General features: G+C 46.0%; 1 protein-coding gene across 5 annotated transcripts in view; it reads right to left on the reverse strand.

Annotated features, from left to right (window-relative positions):
* NTRK3 (neurotrophic receptor tyrosine kinase 3) overlaps window positions 1–20146 on the reverse strand; it is a 182366-nt gene that overhangs the window by 8825 nt on the left and 153395 nt on the right. For 3 of the 5 annotated variants that reach the window (XM_052672170.1, XM_052672167.1, XM_052672171.1), the window contains one exon: window positions 12735–12809. The exons of 1 other annotated variant lie outside the window; for it this stretch is intronic. In XM_052672170.1, coding sequence (XP_052528130.1) covers window positions 12735–12809 — 75 coding nt within the window. Of the gene's footprint in view, window positions 1–7593; window positions 7815–12734; window positions 12810–20146 lie in introns of those variants that run through there. One more of the 5 variants, XM_052672169.1, reaches the window with a different exon arrangement.

Consider the following 20146-nt stretch of genomic DNA (forward strand, 5'->3'; position numbering starts at 1 on the left):
CTCATCACCTAATTGTGTGAAAGATGTTGTGCTCGTAAAATTGTGCTACAGGCCTTTTTGAAGAGTGCTATGAATATGTAAATGACTGCAGGACCGCAATGCAAAAAGGAGGCCTGTTTGTAAAGAATAGGCTTGTGCATGCAGGGATATGCCCAGTGGTTAATGGAGGTAGGAAAGCCAGTTCTTTGGAGAGCTTGGAAATGGAGGAGGCCAAAGGTGAAGTCCCGTTGGAGTATTCAGAGAGAAAGGTCCTTTCTCCATCAGGGTCTGCAGCCTTTCAGTATCTAGTGGGGATATAAGAAAGAAGGGGGCAGACATTTTAGCAGAGCCTGTTGCGATAGGACAAGAGGAAATGGTTTCTAACTAAAAAAAGGAGAGATTTAGATTGGATATAAGGAAGAAGTTTATACAATAAGGGTGGTGAGGCACTGGCACAGGTTGCCCAGAGAGGTGGTGGGTGCCCCATCCCTGCAGACACTGCAGGTCAGGCTGGATCTGAGCACCTGATCAGCTGTGGGTGTCCCTGTTCAGTGCAGGGGAGTTGGACCAGACAGCCTTGAAGGGTCCCTTCCAACTCAAATGATCCTATGATTCAGTAGGCACGTGAATGCAGCAGGTGAACTCACGCAAACAGCTTGAAAGCAGATGGATATACCTTCAGATTCACTAGAGATTTCTAAACAAGTGTGTCTAAGCAGGGCAAATTTTTTTTCTCTCTTCTGTCCTACACAAGAAGCACCATCTGTGGGGAAGCAGCTAATTGAGAAGCCCAGCCGGCGCAGGGAGCCACACAGCCAGCAGTCCGGCACTTCTTTCTGCTGAGGATGAAGTGGCTGAGGGCTTAGCGGTGATGAGAGATGGGGCTTTTGTGGTGCTGCTGGGCAGCCTGCTCGCCTCATTATGGACACCAAAACAGCAATTGCTAATAACCTGGTAGCACTGTGGCTGATTCAGACAGGCAGAAATCTCTCTTTATCCTATGAAGGATTTTGGGGAGAAAATTTCTAGGATTTCTGCATATGTGTGGCTACTCAAAATAATGAGATTGTTGCATGCTTGTTTGAGTGAAAATCTCTCTCCTACAAACAGAACACTCTCCCAAGCTCCTGGTTTCTCCACATTCCCACAGGTTTCTTTGCCTGATTAAAACTGAACCAGCATGAGAAGGGGCGAGTACAAAGGCAAGCCCCATTTCTTGAAAGCAGGAGGGACAGTGCTGTGGGAGCAGTGCTGGAATAGGCTGTGAGATGGGTCTGATGCTTAGCAGTTCTCTGCATGGAGAATACCAGCCAGATTCCTCTGAGGTCTGCCAGCATTCAGACCTGGGCTCACAGCACTGCGCTCAGAGGTCTGTGGACCTGCTCCTACCTCACAAACAGCCTCCTGCTGCAAAAGAGAGAAGCAGTTCAAAAGGTCTCAGGAGCATCTTTCATTCCTAAGTGCAGAGATACTCAGAACTGCAATGCATGGAGATAAAACTCCTTGCAGCTCTACACTTCCCATGCAGAGTCGCCGTAGCTGGTGTGGTCAAAGCTTGCTGCTCTGAACTCCCTTAATGGAAGTGGAAATGTTCTTTTCTTTGTTCCTTTGAAACCCTGGTTGCAATTTTAGCTCCTTCCTTCATTTCTAGCTTTTACAAGTTGCTTTCTGTTCTAGTGAAGGGCTCCAAGGAAATGTTATCGATAGAACACGACATACATCAAACTTGATTGTTGCAGAAATTGTTTTGAGCTAATGCTTATTTTTTTCCCCTTAAGTAGCCCTAGCTCTCTTATTTTTCCAGCGGTCTCAAGATGATTACTTATTACAAAGCTCTCTACATTTGCAATATCCTGAATCTTGGAGAATCACCAGAGATTACAGCTAACACAATGCATTGAGCCCATCTCACACTCTTTTGAACCGATCTAGTGGCAATCACAATCTATGAACCAGATCCTCAGCCTACACAAGCAGCTCAAGCAGTACTGCCTGCATGGGAATGCCCTGAGTCACACCACTTGAGAGTGGCCCTGAAAGTAGCACAGAAGCCAGTAACCCCATCTTAGCTGTAATAAACTATAATGCAGTCGAGGTCTTTCATCTCCTCCACACACATCTGGGTGACAAATTGCCAGTAAAGCGACATGCACAGTCAATAGCTGTCCCAGGAACGTGACAACACAATCTTGGCTAAGCTCATGTGGTAGAGTCCAGCAACTGTCAAATATTCATCTTCACCCTCAGTGTCATGTGAGACTTGTCAAGTCTGGAGAGTGTCGTGTCTTACTAAAAATAAATCCAGTAGTAATGCGTACATTCATTTGGTTGGAAACATAAAATGAAGCAACGCCCTGCATTGCTTGGATAACAACATGTGGTTCAGATGTGTTCATCAGTGGGAACCTCAGAAGTATCCTCTGCATCTCCAATAGGGTGTCACATTTTTGAGAGCACATGCTGGGAGATCCCATCCACCACTCGGGTGCAATTCCCAAGGCTGCTACAGATGCAGTGCCCTCGGACAGCAGCACTGACACATCTCTCCCAGAGGCACTACACAGTGTGGAAGAGAGTTTTGCTTTCAAGTAAATACAAGTAAATCCTCTGCTGTTCCCCCTCTTAAGTCCTGATGCTGCCAAGCTCACCCTTTTTCCTTGTTATTTTAATGCTTCACAGACCTGCAGACTGGCCTCTTTATCCCATTGCCATGGCTGTCGAGCTTCACTTGACATTTTTAGCTCTCTAACTTTCTCTCCCTAGATCAACTCCCCATGCCCACATTGACATGTTTTCCCCACTGCTTCGCTCTTTCACTTTGCAGTACTATCCTAGTAATAAATAGAGCAATCAGCACGCATCCTCTCAGCTGCCAAAGTTGCCTTCGTCTGTCTCCATCTCCAAATTGCAATATCATCTCCATCGCTTCCTAACGGATACTCACAAGGGCATGACCTGGGCTACAACCACATGTTGGGTATGGCACATGTTTGGGATGCTCCAGGGCACCAGGGCTGTGCTCTGAAGCCTCATTACATGCTTGAGCCCACAGACTGCGAGATAAGCAGCCGCTCCCTCGGAGCAGCTCATTGCTGTGTTACAGCTGAACCTTGGAGAGCTGGGGGAGGTTGGGGAAAGGGCAGCGTTAATGGCCATTAGGGAGAGAGATAATTACTTAATGCTAGTACAGCAATTTGAAGATGTAAAGCTATATAAGTGCTACGTACACGTAGCATTGTAAGGCTCTAGGTTTGTCTGCTAGGAAGGAAAGTTGGTGTCTAGGGAAAGAGTTCTCCTTGTCCCAGCTTTCTGAATGACATCCGGCTGATTAGGAAGGGAAGATGAGACATCTTCCGCGATGAGCCTGGCAGTGCTGCTGCAGGTAGTGGAACAGCAGTGTTCAGCAAAGGCAGTGCAATATACAGAGAGAACACAGACAATCAAAACCAGAGCAGGGCTGAAAAACCCTCAGGAGAACTTTGGATGCGTGGGAATGCAGCTCTCAAAGCAGTAACAGGTGGGTGTTGGTAGGCAGTCTCACATTCTCCTTCCTGAACCCTACTAGCTCTGGGATCGCACCCCAAAGCAGCCCCTAAACCCTACCCACCATGAGAACCTTGTTGCTATTTCTCTCCAGGAGAATGCACTCAACACATCACCTCTTTCTAGACCTAGTGATAAGACACACATTCCCTGACTGCTGTAGATTTGCATGACCTGGGCTCTTCTTTAATTGAAGACCTGGCTGCCATCCCAGGCTGGGCTGCACAGGAACATATGTCCTAAGAGCTGTATGGTCCTGGGAAATGCTCTGCCCTGACTCCTTCCTTCCATCAGCTCTGGGTCCAGCAGAACTGAGGCAGTTCTGTGTCCTCTCGGCAGTTCACGTGCGTGAGTCCTGATAGATTCCTGGGCACCTTGTGCAAAGCAGAGGGATTAATTCTGACATGCAGACTGATCTGAGCTTTGCTGAACATTAGCTGTCCCATAGTTCATGGCCTCAACTGTCACCTTGCCAAGCTCGTAAGTCCCTAAGTAGTTTACATTAGAGATAGCTGCATTTAAGTGCACGTTGTGACTGGATGTGATTCCCCAGTACTTTGTAATTTCCTTTCTGTTTCATCGGAAAGAAATGCGTTAGCTATATCTTTGACAGCACCATTTCAAGAATTACCCTCCAAAATCCCAGAGCTCTTCTCCTGACTCTGAAAAGCCTGAAGCAGTACCAGCCCTGAGCTGAGGCTGAAGCCTTAGTTGCCCCCTCCTCTTCAAAGCTATTCTAAAGATGTTCCTGCAAACAGTCTCGGCACAGCTCCTGCCTTCAGGTCCTGTGCCTTTGCTGTTCCCATTGCGCTCAATATGGGCTTAAAAACAGTTAACAAGCAGCAAAAAGCTTCTGACAACTATTTCAGCTTAATTGTGTCCGCACTCTGCATGTGCCCTGTACACACCATGCATCACTCTGCACGCCTGCTCTGCTGTCCCAGAATGGCAGACCTGAACCCACCATCAGCCTGCAGCCAACCATTTCTCCCTGGCAGCCTGCTGTCTGCTTCACCAGTGAGCAAAGACACCTTACAGTACGTAGAAGGTTTCAGAAGGTTTACATGGTACAAAGCGACCTGTCACTGTGTCTCCTGCATGCCTACAGCTGCACTGGGTGTCCCACACAGCCCAAAGCAGGGAAGATGCAGGTCACCACTGCCTGAGGGTTGGACTTGTGCAGGGAAAGGAACCAAATGTCCCCGCTGTGAGGCGATGGGAAGAGCCAGATGGATTTGCTGAGGAGCAGGGAGAGCTCTGCAGGGTTAACACAACGCTGAGATGGGGGTGAAACCTTCCTGCTGTCAGTAGAACTGTTTGGCAAGGGAATGTTTCTTCCCCCCAGATGCATGTACTGTGTTTAAACACGAGTCTAAGAATAAAGCCTGCCATTGACATTGTTTTTCCTTCCTTCATTTAGCAATCTCGCTGCTTTATGACCTGTAATTCTGAATCGCCTTGAAATCAAGTGGTATAATTTGCAAGCAGGGACAGTGGCCTTTCTCCCCTTTCCCCTCATTTCTGCTCCACTGAGTGTGTTTTAATCCCACGGTTTCCAGCATTCCTAATGAGCCATTAACAAGCTGCCAATTACTTATGCAAATGACAGGGGGAGGGCAGAATTGGAGGGGTGGCTGTAGCTAGAGGTAAATTCTGCTACCTCAAAAAGGCCTGAGATAAATCACTGCTTCTCCAAGAGCTGCCGGTACCCAAGAGTCCTCTCAGTTATATTATCTGCCATCTAAAAATGCCAGAGGTAATGCAGAGGATGGTTAAGAAAAGGGAAACAGAGGAGTAATCGTGCATCTATTTTTAATTATGTTTGCCAATAATCTATTTGGTGTGTTCGTTACCATAGCTCATTCCTCCTCTCTCTTCCCATAACTCAGAGCATCGCTACCCGCTGCTAGGAGAGGGGTCTGCCAAAAATCATGATCTCCAACATGAACACAGCACATGGATTGTGAGGACCTTGGGCCACGCTCACCAGTTGGGAAGGGACAGGGGCAGAGTAACTGTAGCTTGCAAAGCAAATGGTGCTGGGCTGGTTCAGTGGGCTGCAATGCAGATGGTGACCTCAGTGGTCTTCTGCTCCACAGCCCTAATATGGGCACCTCACTTACAGCATTAAACCCTTTTGAACTCCTGTCACCATGTAGCCAGTTTGTCAGGCACCACATGGGCTGACCAATTTGTTTCCACCAGGTAGGAGACGCTGCACGTTTTTAGGGCAGACATGCTCAAGGATGTGCCAATACCCATGAAACAGCACAGCTATCAGCTGGTTCCAACTTCAAAGGGAATCCATACTCTGCAAAGACTGTGAGTAGCAACAGAAATCATCCATGACTGATCTGCATTATCATTTTGCAGTGAGCTGGTAATACTACAAGAAGTACTTAATAGCCTAAACACTAATCAGATAGAGGCTAAGTTAAACCATCACAATGTAAGAAACACATCCATCAGGATTCTACTCGTTTGGCGACACAGAGAATGCAAATCAGCTCAATTTCTGGCTCCAGAAAGTAGGAAGAAGATTTGACCAATAAATCCTAACCTGCTAATATAAAAATGAAGTTTCAAAGTGGCCTAAGAAACGTAGCCTAGGAAATAGTACCAATAAAGTGCTTGCATATGCTATCACTCTCTAATAAAATATTTTCAGATTGGTATCTCATAATCTCCCCTTCCATCGTCCCTTTCTCTGTCTTGACAGTGCCTCCCCTCTGGGTAACCAGTAATGCTCTTTCTCTGTAGCCAGAGCCATTCTAAATAACAACTCTACATGATTTAGATAAGGCTCCATTACTTAACTTCTGGATGTTAGATTACCAGTTCAACTGTCTTGGCATCAATCATAATAATATTCAAAATTCATTAGGCTTGATTGTTTGGAATCTATTTCTTGTTAAAAGTCAGTTTCAGTGAGCAAAGGCCTGGCAGCACAGAAACACAAATTCTATACAACCCAGGGCATGGGATCTCCCAGTAGGAACAGTCCTTTTCGGCATGGGATCTGACAGCCTGCTGCTGTTGTGTGTTGGGTGAGCTGCCTGTTTGCTTACCAGGGTGCCTACACACATATATAATGGCACATGAAGATGTTAAAGGGGTCAGATGCTCAGTTCTGCTCATACAAATCTTAACAGCACCTATTATAGCCAAAAACTGGGGAGAACATTTACGTGCAATCATAGTAGGCAGGCACAAAAGTTGGAAATCTATTTAAAATTGAAATCTGCTCTTATTTTTCTGAAAACATACAGTCAGATCAGAGGATGGAACCTTGGTGCTTTGCCATGACAAAAAAACTTTCAGCAATGAAGTAGCTGGATCATTCCTTCTAGCTGATTTCCTATAGGCCAGCCAAGAATGGTTTCCAGTCATGCAATCTCTAATGGCTTTTCTGGCCTGTTTAAGCTGTTGGGGTTATACTGCTTTTCTTTGGGTACAAGTTCTCACCCTTTTACTGAATGATGGGTTCTCAGCAGGGAAATATGACAGAAATACTGAACAACTCCAGAAGATGCTTATGCTTTTCTCCTAATGAACGCAGCGCAAGCACAGATGGCATCTCACACAAACACGTTGCAAGCCATGTTGAAATAAAGAGCTCATTATTGGAGGCTGCAGCAGCACACCTACTAACAAAGTGATTCAATTCATCAGTGCCAGTGGTAAGCTGTGCTGTACCAAAAAGACAAAGCCCCTACACACGATTTTGGCCACTGCCGAGACATGGCTATTAGATGATGCTAAGGGTTAAACTTTCTGAGACCTAAAGACTCATACGTGTTGTCCTGAATGTGTCTTTTCCATTCCTGCCTCAAACATCCCACCCCACTGGGCTCACTTCACAAACCCAGTAGGACACATCGGACTGTTTTTGCCATAAGACAATCCTTCCTTGCTGGTCAGCTTTCAGGCCTATGCAGGTTTTCCTAGCAGAGTCCTTAGTCATCAGCTCTCCATTAGTGTTAGCCACAAGAGGAAGGATGGAAGGGAGAACGAGTCTAAAGAAACCACTAATGTTCTGCAGTGTCTGGTAGGATGAATGACCCCTGCAGATGAATGCTGAGCAGATGGGACAGTCCTCAATTATGTAATTGCTGGAGCATCAACTCCAAGGGAAAACATGACTACAAATACTGGGCTTAAAACCTTGGCAGGTTTCACTGCCTCTGGATAAGCTGCTGGAGCCCAAAAGCATTGGGTATGTGTATGCAGCATGCACAGGCAATGACATTCAAGTCTGTGTATGAAACAGCTTTACAGCCCAAAGAGAAGAGCTGAAAAAAAATAAAAAGAAAAAATCTGTTAAATTCCATTCTGCCACCTCTCCTTTGTGAGGGACCTGAAGGATTTGCTAAGGTATTGGTGGACATCAATCCAAATATCCAAGTGGCAACCCACAGCCTCCCTCAGGAAGTCATAAGCAAATGTTGCTTACATGATGGAAATTTCCTGCTTGTCACATAGCCTCATCTTCAACACGTTCAACACATTATCTTTGTGCTAACTTACATATTTCTCTCAATGACATATTCTAATCTTCAGGCTCACAGCTCTGCAAATATTTGCCACCAGGCAGCATATCCCATCCTTGGAGACACTCAGCATCAGGCTGGATGGGGCTCTGAGCACCTGATCAGCTGTAGGTGTCCCTTTTCAGTGCTTGGGGTTGGACCAGAAGGCCTTTAAGGCTCCCTTCCACTCAAACAATTCTTTGATGCTATGATCTCCCCACTCTGACCATTCTTAGCCAAACTCTTTACATACAGCTCCTTCCATCTTGCCTCAAAAATCATTTCCTTCATCCCTTCTTTGCTTCTGCCTTCCTCTTCAGGGGCTTTTGAGGTTATGGCAGGGTGATCACAATCTCACCTCACAGCAACATGCTGCGCATCGATCTGGGCTGACTGGTGTTTGTCACCCAAGAGCTAAAATGAGCTGCTACTGGAATTTAGGGTGGATAATCAAAATGCTCCAGGTGTTTGATTTGGGTGCATGAAAAGACAGAGTTGCAGTCCAGAGCACTTGGTCTTGCTGTCTGCCTCTTGCTCTGACCCCTGGACATCCCTCAGGCACCATCCTACATACAGGGCACATCAGCAGATCCTCCATCACCAGCAGAGCTGTCTCTAATGAAACCTGGAAAGCAGCTGCAGCCATTGCTGCCATTCATCCCCAACCTCCTCCAAGCCCTGCTTTGAAACCTACAGCAGACGGCCCTGCATCAGAGGTCTCAATTACATGGTAACTGGTGACCCCATAAGTACAGGGTAATCTGCTGTGTAACACCACAGAAAATTATCCTGGTACTTCTCTTTTCCACCACAGTCTCCTGCAGAGATGGAAATACAACTGGTCAAAGGGTAATTAATTTCTGAGGTTCACCCAGGCCAATGAGGAGCAACCTGCAAGAGGTCATGGGCTCTGTGCAGGGCATGGGACCTCTCAGTAGCCACCCATCACAATATCACCTCACCCTGCAGTCACCCTGTCAATGGCACCAATGCTTTCCTCTGAATCCATCAGAATTAGCTATGCACAGTTCCAGGCATTCACATATCACAGCTCCAGAAGAATCAACACAGAGCTCTGCACTCCTGCTCCCCATCACAGGATGCTCCGCTCAGCTGCTGCTGCTGGAGGCTGGAAACTGCCTACTGACCCCTGGGATCTTTATGGCAATGGCATATATTTGCATACACTCTAGACCTGCTGACATCTTTCCCACTGAAGAGCTTCAGGCTTTTATAGCAGCCACGGCAATGATTTCCAGATTATAGGCTAATAAAATACATTAATTCGTTAGGAGCATCGAGGTGGGCAATGCACAATTCTTATGACATTTAAATATTGATTGGGGGGGGGGGGGGGGGAGGGAAGGCTTTGAGTGGATTTCTTTACCAAACAGGAGCACTGAAATAGAATGCCAAAATCCCGTGCTGGTACCCAGATCAGCTCTGACACCTCCCACCCATGCCTGTTTCACTTGAATACCTGCCAAGTTAAATAAGCAAATGTGGTTTTGTCAAGTGAGACCTCCTCCTGAGCAGCTCCAGCAGTTTATGCTCCATCCAAGCTTGGATGGCTCTTCGTGTGCCATTGCTCTCTGTTGTCTGGGTCAGAGCTAATGAGTGCTGATGCTTTGGAGTGAACAAGAGCGCACCGACTGAAGCAGGGGCATCTGAGAGGACAGACGCCTCTACTGCCTTTGCAGCTCCATGGGTGGAATTTTATTCTGGCTTTTGTCACGCTTTCTGTGTGCCCTTGGGCAGTGCAGCTGATAGCTCTGTGCTTCCCTTCCTAACCTGTAAAACAGGGCATTGCAGTTTGCTGGCTTCTCAAAGGTGCTGTGCAGGTAATGGCTTGTACAATAAAGCAATAAGTGGCATGAAGAAGCCTGCCAAGAAGGGGAAAAAAAGACAAATGTTTAGCTCAGGTTTAGTTATGCTTTGTAAAGGAGACAGAGGGTTACACAATGAATATTACAGAGAAGAACAGAAAGAAGTTCTTTCGTTCTACGAGCATTTCTGCCTTGTACCTTCACCAGATCGTACAAGATTAATGGCAGGTGATGATGTAAAGTGTGTCCTACACGGCAGAGACACAAAGTGTGAGCTAAGGCTCCGCTGTTGTCATTACCTGACCTTGCATGTTCCCTTTTGCAGCTTCAGCATTTCTTGTGGATAGTATTTCTGGGCAGTTATTTTAAGAAAACTGTGTTAAATTTCTTGCTCCTGTGCCAGGTACCTGCTGTTCAGTGAACAGGCCATGACTAAGCATAGGCTGGAAATTAGAAGGATCTACAAGTTAAAGCAATGAGATTCTGGGGCTGTTTTCCCTGCGGAGCGCATTTAATAGTGGCACTTGATTATGAAAAAGATAAATCTGAAGTGATTGATGCAACGGGGGATTGGATTTGATGATCCAGGGAATCCCTTCCAGTCCTCTCTGCTCTTAATGAATTTATTTTCTAAGGGTGGCAGAAAACAGCAGAACATACAGATGCCTGCTGATGGCAGGTGGGTCTCCAACCCCAAATGTGACCACTTCCCATCACCAAGAAGGGGAAAAAGAGCCCTCTCCAGGTTCTGACTACCCTGAATGAAACAAAAAGAGGTGGATGCCAGGATCCTATCGACTGAGGACTTCTAACATTAACTTGCTTCAAACCAGCACAGCAAACATCCCAGCGTTCAGGTTCCCTACGTATTACCACTGTACTTACCTGTCTCCCAACACCATAACAACTGTGTTCCTTAAAACCTTTGCCATCTTTTTTTTTTTTTTTTTTTTCTTAAGTACATATCTCCTGGGTGAAGATGAGATCACTTTTTTTAAGAGTAGGAAACAGACACGCCGAATTTTCTATGGTTACAGGATATTGATACAACCCACAGCCCAGACCAAGGCTGGAATGTCACTTCCTTCCCATGCACCTGAGGCCTCCCTTCTCAAACAGGAATAGAAGAGCAGAAAGTGTTTTTCAACAGAAGTTGTTCTGCAGCCTGGAATTTCCACCCTCTATCAAGCCAAAGGACTTGAGCCTGAAGCATCAGTGCAAGGCTGTTTCAGAAGGGATGCAGAAGACAAGTGGTTATGTTCCTTTTCCCCCTTGAACAGTTATAATTTTTAATTGCCGTTTGCTAATAAGTTAAAATGGTGTGATTTCTACAGGATCAAATGGTGCACAACAAGCTAAGGGAGTTTATTAATTAGCATGCATTCAAGGCTGGGAGAAAGTAATAAAAGCAACATAGCTGTAGATGATAGCTATAAATATGACATAAGCATGACCTGCTGTGACATTTTAGCCAAGGGGAAGCTGTCGTATTAATACTGGTCATGCAACTCTGATAGGGGGGAGAAATCTGCAAAACGTGGCTGTTTACAGGCTTGTGCTGCACAGCTCTAGGGCCTGATCCTGTAAGTAAAGGAGGTACAGCACTTCTGGGTGTCTTTGCCCCAGGTTCCCCTAGGCATCGCTCACACAATGAGTGCGAAGTCCAGTGGTAAGTGGCTGCAGGATCAGATTTGCAGTGTGCTAAGCATTTTGGATGAAAAGAGCTATAAAGAAGTCACATATTATTATGTCGCATTGCAAAGGTCAACTCTGATATTTGTTCTGTCATAAGAACATGATTGAAAGGCAAAAAAAAGAAAAAAAAAATAGTGTCAGGGCACAGAGGGAAATCATTTTTTAAAAACTGCCTTCCGGGCTGAGGATACAAAATTACATCAGAGCGTAGAACTAAATTCCCATCCACACCCTGCAATTCAATTTTGCTTTAGAAAGGGATAAATGTAACAAAAAAAATAAAATAAAATAAAAAAATCACCTTTTGGTGGCACATCTTCTTACCCACTGACATGTCCCCTGTAAAATCAGTGATAACTAAACTCGCACCCTGGCACCATTACAGCAGAGCCCTGCTCTGGCACAGGGAAGACATTGAGAAGTAACGTGGGGAACCATCTCATCACACTCTGCAGTGTCTTTGAGTGCATTAGCTCAATTCCAAACAGATTCAGCCACCACCTTGGCCAACCCAAGTTCCTCTGGCAGAACCCAACTCAGAACTCTGTACACCAGTTGAGGGAGGAGAGTGGTGGGACAGGGATGCTTTCAGTCCACTCAGTCACAGCTCCAAGCTGCAGATTGCTGTGTCTAGACTAGCAAATAAAAAGCACTCAGGCTGGTAATGAAACGGTCCAGCTGTTTAAATGGACAGGTTTTGGGTCATGTCAATTCAACAGCATCCAAGCTATTGATGAGGGAACATGTGAGCAGAGGTGACGGGTCAGCGTTGGACTAGATGATCTTAGTGGTCTTTTCCAACCTTATTGAGTCTATGAGTCAATAACTCCTACTGGGTGGAGCAAACACCATCCTGCTCAGAGCAGGAGAGGTTTAGCTGCACAGAGATAAAGAAGAGGACATCCCAAACTGTTCACTAGTGCAGACACAGCCTGAACACCCATGGAGGAGGGTTGCACTGAGGACTCTTGCATTCATCCCACATTCCCTCTCCATACAGCCAAGCTCTGGAGAGCTGCTGCAGGAGAGAAGCGTGAGCAGCTCCCCTTGCAAACGAGAGCCCCTGGGCTGCCAAACACACTGGACCCAACCTAGTCCCAAAGCCCCACATGTCATTCCATGCCCCAGTGGCACAGGCCCCCACAGGTCAGGATCCACTCACTGTTGCAGCTGCCGGCGGTGCCAGTCTGTGTCGCTGCCACGCTGCGCTGAGCTGGCCCTTCGGACGCGGCCCTTCCTGACAGTGAATGGGTGAAAACAAGGGAAGGAGACAAACAAAAAGAGAAGGGGAGGGTGAGAGAGGGAGGGAGGGATGGGGGTGATGAAGCGAGGGGACAAGAAGGGAAAGGGTATGTCTTTAACTGAACCATATGCCTTCCACTGGCTGCAACACCCCAATGCTCCGCAACGCTACGAGGGTGTGGGATGGGTGAGATCCCATGGCTGTGCCAGCTGCATCCCACACTGTCACCTGCATCAGTGCAGAGGGAGGGTAAGGGACGAGTGCTGAAGCTGAGCAAGAGCCAAGTGAGGCTCTGGCTTCCTCAGACATCTCCCCGCCAGCCAAGCCCCATTTCCTGGTGGTCCTGAGTATCTTTTCCACAGCCAGAAGAGCTGGAGAAGTTTTAGGAGGCATTAGTGGTTCCTGTGGAACTACTACTTCAGCATCTGGTTCCTTATCCATCACCAGTCATGGCGCAATGACCTGTCCAACTCAGCCTGCAGAAAAATCCCAAGCCTGATGTCTTAAGTAGCCAAGCAAGAGAGCATCTCTAGCCCAACATCCCAATGAAGCACCTGGTACATCATTCTACTCTTCTCCAAAAGTCTTTGTCCCATTGGTACTGCTGGAGATTGGGAGAAGAAGAAAGGGCCTCATCCCACATCTTCCAATCACCCACAAAACTGCCAGCTGAACCCTAGGAATGGATAAGGAAAGTGGAAAACACAGCTCTACATTTTCTGTGTATCAGTGCAGGAAGATCTGGGGAATGGGAGGGAAGAGAAGGGTTAGGGATCTCAGTGCACAAATTAAAAGTGAATGACTAGCAGAAGGTCTCCTGGTTTTTTAGTCAGATCTTTGTGTTCCCACCAGGACAAAAAGGAAACAAAATCCTAAGATGAAAGCACAGTGGTCTGAGGGGAGACTTCTGGCTGCAGTCCTTAGAAGCTCAGGCTGACGGCTGCCCAGGGAAAACCAAAAATACGGGCTTAGGGTGTGCCTGGCTAGTCATCACCCCGGGTGCCTTCCCACCCTTCTCCAGAGGTGAAAATTGAGCTGCTAAATGTAGCTGACAGCTCTTTATGCTTAGGGAATTGCCCCGTGACTGACTGATTCGCCTCCCTCCCCGAGAAGTTGAGGTAGGAAATGGGTGGGGGGAAAAGCCTAGCAAATTGTTTCATGATGGTTGTTTAAATTGCCTCTGCATTATGGCATTACAGTTGGGGGGGGGGGGGAAGAAAGATCTCTCGCATAAATCCACATCCTAAAGCCAGCTGTGGCAGAGGCATGGACACTGGGAGGAAGCAGAGCAGATGAAGTCATCAGCAGTGGGAAAAAAACATCAATATAATATAGTGCAGAACAAAGCAAATTCTACCTCAAACACAGAGCTGAAAGAGAAACATCTTCCCCTGTCAGGTCTATTACCACGCACTTATTCCAATAACAAATAACTAACCCAGAAGTAACCCAAACCTGATTTATTCCTCCGTCTAAATAAATATGAAGAGGCAGCCGAATCTGACTCTAAAAACCACTGATCTCATATGTTTTTCTTCTATGTATTGGAAAAATTAGGAGTGGAGTTTCTGCTTTGCTGCCAGGGGATGCTGGCAAAGCATTTGAGCTATAGATATTGTATCTTGTCACTAATGACTGCAGGGAACTAAAAGGGATTTGGATTTTTTTTTTTTTAAAGCTTCACATTAATTGATGATTTGGTCCCACAATCCACAGTGGAACACAGGATTTACTATATTGGATCAGTCTAGTGGCCCATCAAATCTGGCGTCTTGCCTCAGTGATGCTCAGAAAAATTATCATCTGTTGTCTTTGCTTGTAAGGTTGCTGGCTGTTTCTGTAAGGCCATATAACTGCAACAGATGAAAGGCCTTGCAGGTCGTTTTAAGGCCCTGAAACATGGGTTTGGCTGGGTTTGTAATAATTCCTGTGTCACATCTTTTCTCTTTTAAAGCAAGGAAGAAACTGATGGTAAACATTTCCAACAGACACGCTGCTGCTTTTCCTCTTGGTCACCACAGCTTGGAGAAGGTGAACTTGTGTTTTCATTTATTTGCCCTCTGAAAACACAACTGGGGCCAAGAGGAGGGTGAGATGCCTTGTACTGAGCAGAACAATATTGATTAGGCAATATAAAGATTTCACTCACTAATTCCTTTAGCAATCTTATCATGTGTTGCCTGCATAATTGAATGGGAAAGAGAGAGGTGGAATCACTTAAGCGTTCAAAGCTCAACACACACCAAGAAGAGATTCCTGTTTTGTGTGTGTGCAATTTTGTGCATCGTTGCCCCTTGATTGTACATTGAACATGCTCTCTTTGACAGCCTAGTTCTAAGCAGCCTGTTTATTAAAGACAGCTGCTTACAAACAGGGGCTTTCTCCATCCAGCTGGCAAGGAGAAGGAGCTCTCTGTGACTGAGAGGCTGGACTATGGAACAGGGAGGGAACAGGGGTAGAAGCCCATGGGAGTCCTGACCATGCAGGAATCAAGGAGAAAAAGAAATGTTTTCCTTCCATGTAAATAACTTAATTAAGGAGTCTTCAGTTTGCCTTGAAGTGCAGCCTGCCACACTGGGGAAAACCTTTACATCTTCCTTGCTTGAAAAGCCACTACTTCACATGATACATTGAGGAGAATAAATAAATAAAAAGCATGCCAAAACATAATTTATCCATACTCCCACTAAACTAGCCTATAACTTCTTTACCTCCAGTCCTCTCACTGATTGCACTGAGCATTGGGGCTGCTCCCCACCTCTCCCAACTAGTTTGTGATCTCATGGCCGCCCCAGTGCAAGGAGAGCTGGGCCGTAGTCCTGCAGGTGGGAAGGCAGGAGAAGGCCACTGAACAGCTGGGAAGCAACAGGGAAATGGGTCCAACAACATGAACAAGAGAAGATAAGTCTCCCTTAGATGGATACTTCTTCCAGAGTGCAAACTGTTCTTTTTAGTATGTCCAAAAATCATGGTTACTGGTGCACCTGGGGCTAGAATAATGCAGCTTGCTGGCATTTGGTTCTCCACCTTCTGCTCTCACTTACACCTTAGTAAAGCCCAGGAACAGTCACCTCTTGAGGACTGCCCCATACAAAACCTTCCCTTGTTTCTGGTGGCACCCCAGAGGAACATATTCTGGCTAGATTTCCATCAAGGGAGACTGTCTAGCTTTTTTCTGTTTATCACAGTTTTTCAGCCAATTTTCTGAACGTGAGTAGGAACAGCAAGAAGAATGGAAAACGTTACAAGCAAGAAATAGGTGGATATTTACTCTTGGATGGGTGTACTATATGGGTGGGTCTTTTTGGTAACTCTGCTGGGCCAGGCTCTGATCTGCCTGGAGACATCCCTGGTCATCGCAGAGAAGTTGGTCTAGACAGCTTTTAGAAGTCCCTTCCAACTCAATCATCTTATGATTCTACTACTCAAAAACAAACAAACAAAAAAACCTACTCAAGAATAGGTTAGTGTAATGCTATAACATGATGGAAGGTACAGCAATAATAGCAAGGTGACAAAGTCTTTGGCTACAGCAAACGAAGACAAGTCCAAATGCAGCAGCTACAGATGCAGAAACAAAAAAAATTTGCCTACCTTTAGAAGACCTCAGGTACACAAGGGATCTACTGCAAAATACCCTCATCTCCAATGCCAACCCTTAAATGAGGTCTGGGAAGGGGGTGGACCCTAATTCCAGCCCTTCTGGTCACTCAGGTGCACTTCGTTACATGCACCTGAGATCCCCTGGGTTGGCCCTGCCTTCCCACCAGGTGTTTAATCACTGGTTCAAGCTGTGACTTAGCATTTCTGCTACAGTCAGGTTGACGAGTTCTTTCTTTCACCTGTCTAGATCTGCTTGTTGTGTTTGATAGCCCCTAATACATTATTTTGCTTCCACAACTGTTCAATCCCTTTTTCAGTCCATCTCAACTGCTAGCACCTACCATGTCCTAGGACAAGGAGTTCCAGCGCTTTACTACCCACTGTAGTACCTCTGTTTGACACCATGAACACCAGCAGCTGTCTTAGATCAGGACATACAGAACAGTGAACCTCAGTTCAAAGCTCTGGAAGATGGACTGGGTTTGGATTGAAAGATCATACATTTGATTAGCTCTTAATGAGTGTGTGAAGGTTTAGGAGACACATGGAGAGGTTAAACATTTGGGTGAACACTAAGACTACATTAAATAAAATATCTGAGCCAAATGACTTGCAATGCAGCAGCAGTGTATCCCAGCCAGGAGAAGTGGTGAGGATGGAGGTCAAGTGCTGTGGCAGGGAGTTTTCCCAAAAACAAACTGCTCTTTTGTGTCTTTGCTTCAAAGAAGATGTCAGTAGATTCCAAGAGCTCTTTACCTGCCATATCCCTCTCATTACCGAAATGAGATAAATGGTAACAGCATGAAAACAGCCACTGAAGCAGGAGAAAGACAGGTTGACAGTGAGGAAAAGGGAGGGGGGGACAAGGTGCAGGCAGAGGGCTTGGCAGGGTGGAGAATGAGGGCAATTACCATTTCTGAGAAAATGCCAGAAATACAACACCACCTAATTTCCCCAATTAATTCCTCTGCACTTGAGCTGCTTTGTGTGAAGGGCTCTTCATGTTTCAAACAGGAAGAAGGGAGGGGTGGGGGAACAGAGACTCTTCAACATTTGTTTTTCCCTCAGCGTAGAAACGGGCAAGAGTTGAGGAAAAACGTCTGTCTAAAACACAAGATGATGTTGTTACATCTTCCTTCCAGGAGATAAGGAACTGTGCCACAAATTCAATTTGCAGAGGTTTTTATAGGAGCCACGGAGATGCCAGAGACCAGCACATTCAATACACACTGATTTTCCTGCACGCAGAGCAGACGACGATGAGCACAAAGACACTTTATCCCATGCCCCCACAGCAGAGCGGTTCCCTCACCTCCCCTCTTTCCAGTCTCACCGCTGCTTAAATGGAAATTGGCCCTTTTGCCCCCAAAATGTTAACTGGAGCAGCTGTAAGCCTCTGTGCTGCGAGCCACCCGGCTCATGGGACACACAGAAGGGATGACTGCCATGAGAACAAGGACAGAAATAATGAATCAGGGGTTGGGAGGAAGGGGACACATGAGTAAACAGATGCTATAATATTTTCAACATGTATATGCAGACTCCTGCACATAGTAGGAGTATGGCCCTGCCCAAGTGGCCCATCCGAACCATCACTAGGTGTCTCCAGGGGAGATCTCCAGGTCACTCCAGGATTTCCCTGTTCTTACTTAGATATGATCTAGAGACAGGACATGCCCTTCATAATCTCACCTAGTACAGGAGAAAACGATGCTCTTTCACCTCTAAGTCTCTCCTTAGTGTAACAAATATTTACAAATATGAACCTTCCCAAAACTCTGCGAGATAGGAGGGAGAGAGAGTAGCACACTGTATTCCATAGAACAACAGAATCACGGAATGGCCCGGGTTGAAAGGGACCACAATGATCGTCTAGTTTCAACCTCCTGCTATGTGCAGGGTTGCCAACCACCAGACCAGGCTGCCCAACCTTGCTTTGAACGCATCCAGGGACGGGACATCCACAACCTCCTTGAGCATTTTCCATGTGAGAAGAGGCAGAAGAGATAAAGGCAATGATTAACCACTTAGCATCAGCATAGCATTTGCCTGCTGGAAATTGACCTTTTGCTGGAAGCTGAAAGCAGTACATGCATTGTACCTTTTACACAAGACTCCTCTCCTCTGTCTGTGCAGCCAGGGACTGAGCTTGCCTTCTAAGAATCATAGAACCTCTTGGGTTGGAAGGGACCTCAAAGATCATCTAGTTCTTTAACCCACTGACATTGAAGCATCGAGTCTCTAAATCTGCTTTCACTGCAAGCCTCGCCTATTAGTCTTATCAACCATGCTGAATGAGTCTCCAAAGGAACATGAACCGGGCAGCTGTTAAACCTCACTGATCTATTACTTACACGGAAACTTCACCGGATAAATAGTTGACTGCAGCCCAGGAGAAAGAAAACAGTTTTGATGTCCAGGGAATAAGAAATAGAGAAAGAGTTGGTCTAGATGAGAGAGAGAATCTAACAGTGAGCACTGAAAATTATCAAAAATATGTTGTTGTTGTTGTTTCTTAAATCTGGCCATATTAAGAAAAGAGAAGAAAGAAAATGTTTGCAGAGCAAACCTTCACGCTTCAGAGGAGGAGGCATCTGCCAGAGGAATCCCTTTTTAAGGAACGCTGACCTAAGGCCAAAGTCATAGCAGAAATGTTGTTTTGGCACCAATGGTCTAAGGATGGGAGAGCCAAGGTTCATAGGAAGAGATATTAATCTTTTATTAAATCAACTGATAACACTGCAAAAAAAGGAAGAAAAAAAAAAAAAAAGCTTAGGGAGGACTTGTGTGTCTAAAATGTTCTTTTCTTCCCCCTCCAACAATATCAGATGTTTAATAAAAGATATTGCTTCTTCCTGTAAACCTCGTCTCTCCCAAATCCATAGAGCACTCCATAGCGTTGAAAATGCAGAATTCTTCAATGCATTTTTTTATTGTGTTTTTAGTTCTATGTTGTCAGAAACTTATTTTCAGAGCCATTTGCAAACCCAGCACGTGCACTTTTTTTGTTGGTTTTTTGTTTGTTTGTTTGTTTTTCCACAAGCAGGTGTCCTCCCCATGATGAACAGCAACCTGGAGCACGTTCAGGACAGACCTCTGCAAAAGGACAGTACTCAACTCCTGAGAGGTTTCAAGCCCTGCCTGGGCTTTGGGGCAGGATGCTAGAGGGGTAGGACATAGCAGAATTGGACAGAGGGATGTCTTCATGACATTCAGTGCCTGCATTAATCCTTCCTCTACTCAACCCATGTCTTCGCTGCTGATGTCCATCCCATGGCAGCATGTAACCTTGGAACTTATTAAGGACTGCTGACTAGGATTTAAGGCTGCTCTCTGAAGATAAAGAAATACTGCCCTTTCGTTGAGTGGCTGCCAAATGACTTTGTTTGGGAGCTGGATTACTCATTCTGGGGGAAGAAAGGCGACTGATCTTGGTCCTGCTCCATGGGCAGGCAGCAGATGTGCTCAGTGTGACTGCGGCACAACGTTCCTGACCCACAGCATCCCACCGCCTGGTGTCACAGTCCTGACACATCCCTAAGAAGTCACTTGCTCACATGTTTTCTAGAAGGAAAACAAGTGGGAAAAAACTCCTCCTGAACCTTTTATCTCCCTTACAGATCTATTTCACCCTGCATTCCTATACAGACCTAAATGAAAGATTGCATGGCACATTACACAACACACCCCAGAAATGCCCCTTCAGCATCCCTGACTTGTCACACAAG

This window comes from Tympanuchus pallidicinctus, unplaced genomic scaffold, assembly GCF_026119805.1.
Source record: "Tympanuchus pallidicinctus isolate F22 unplaced genomic scaffold, pur_lepc_1.0 scaffold12, whole genome shotgun sequence".
Lineage (NCBI taxonomy): Eukaryota > Metazoa > Chordata > Aves > Galliformes > Phasianidae > Tympanuchus > Tympanuchus pallidicinctus.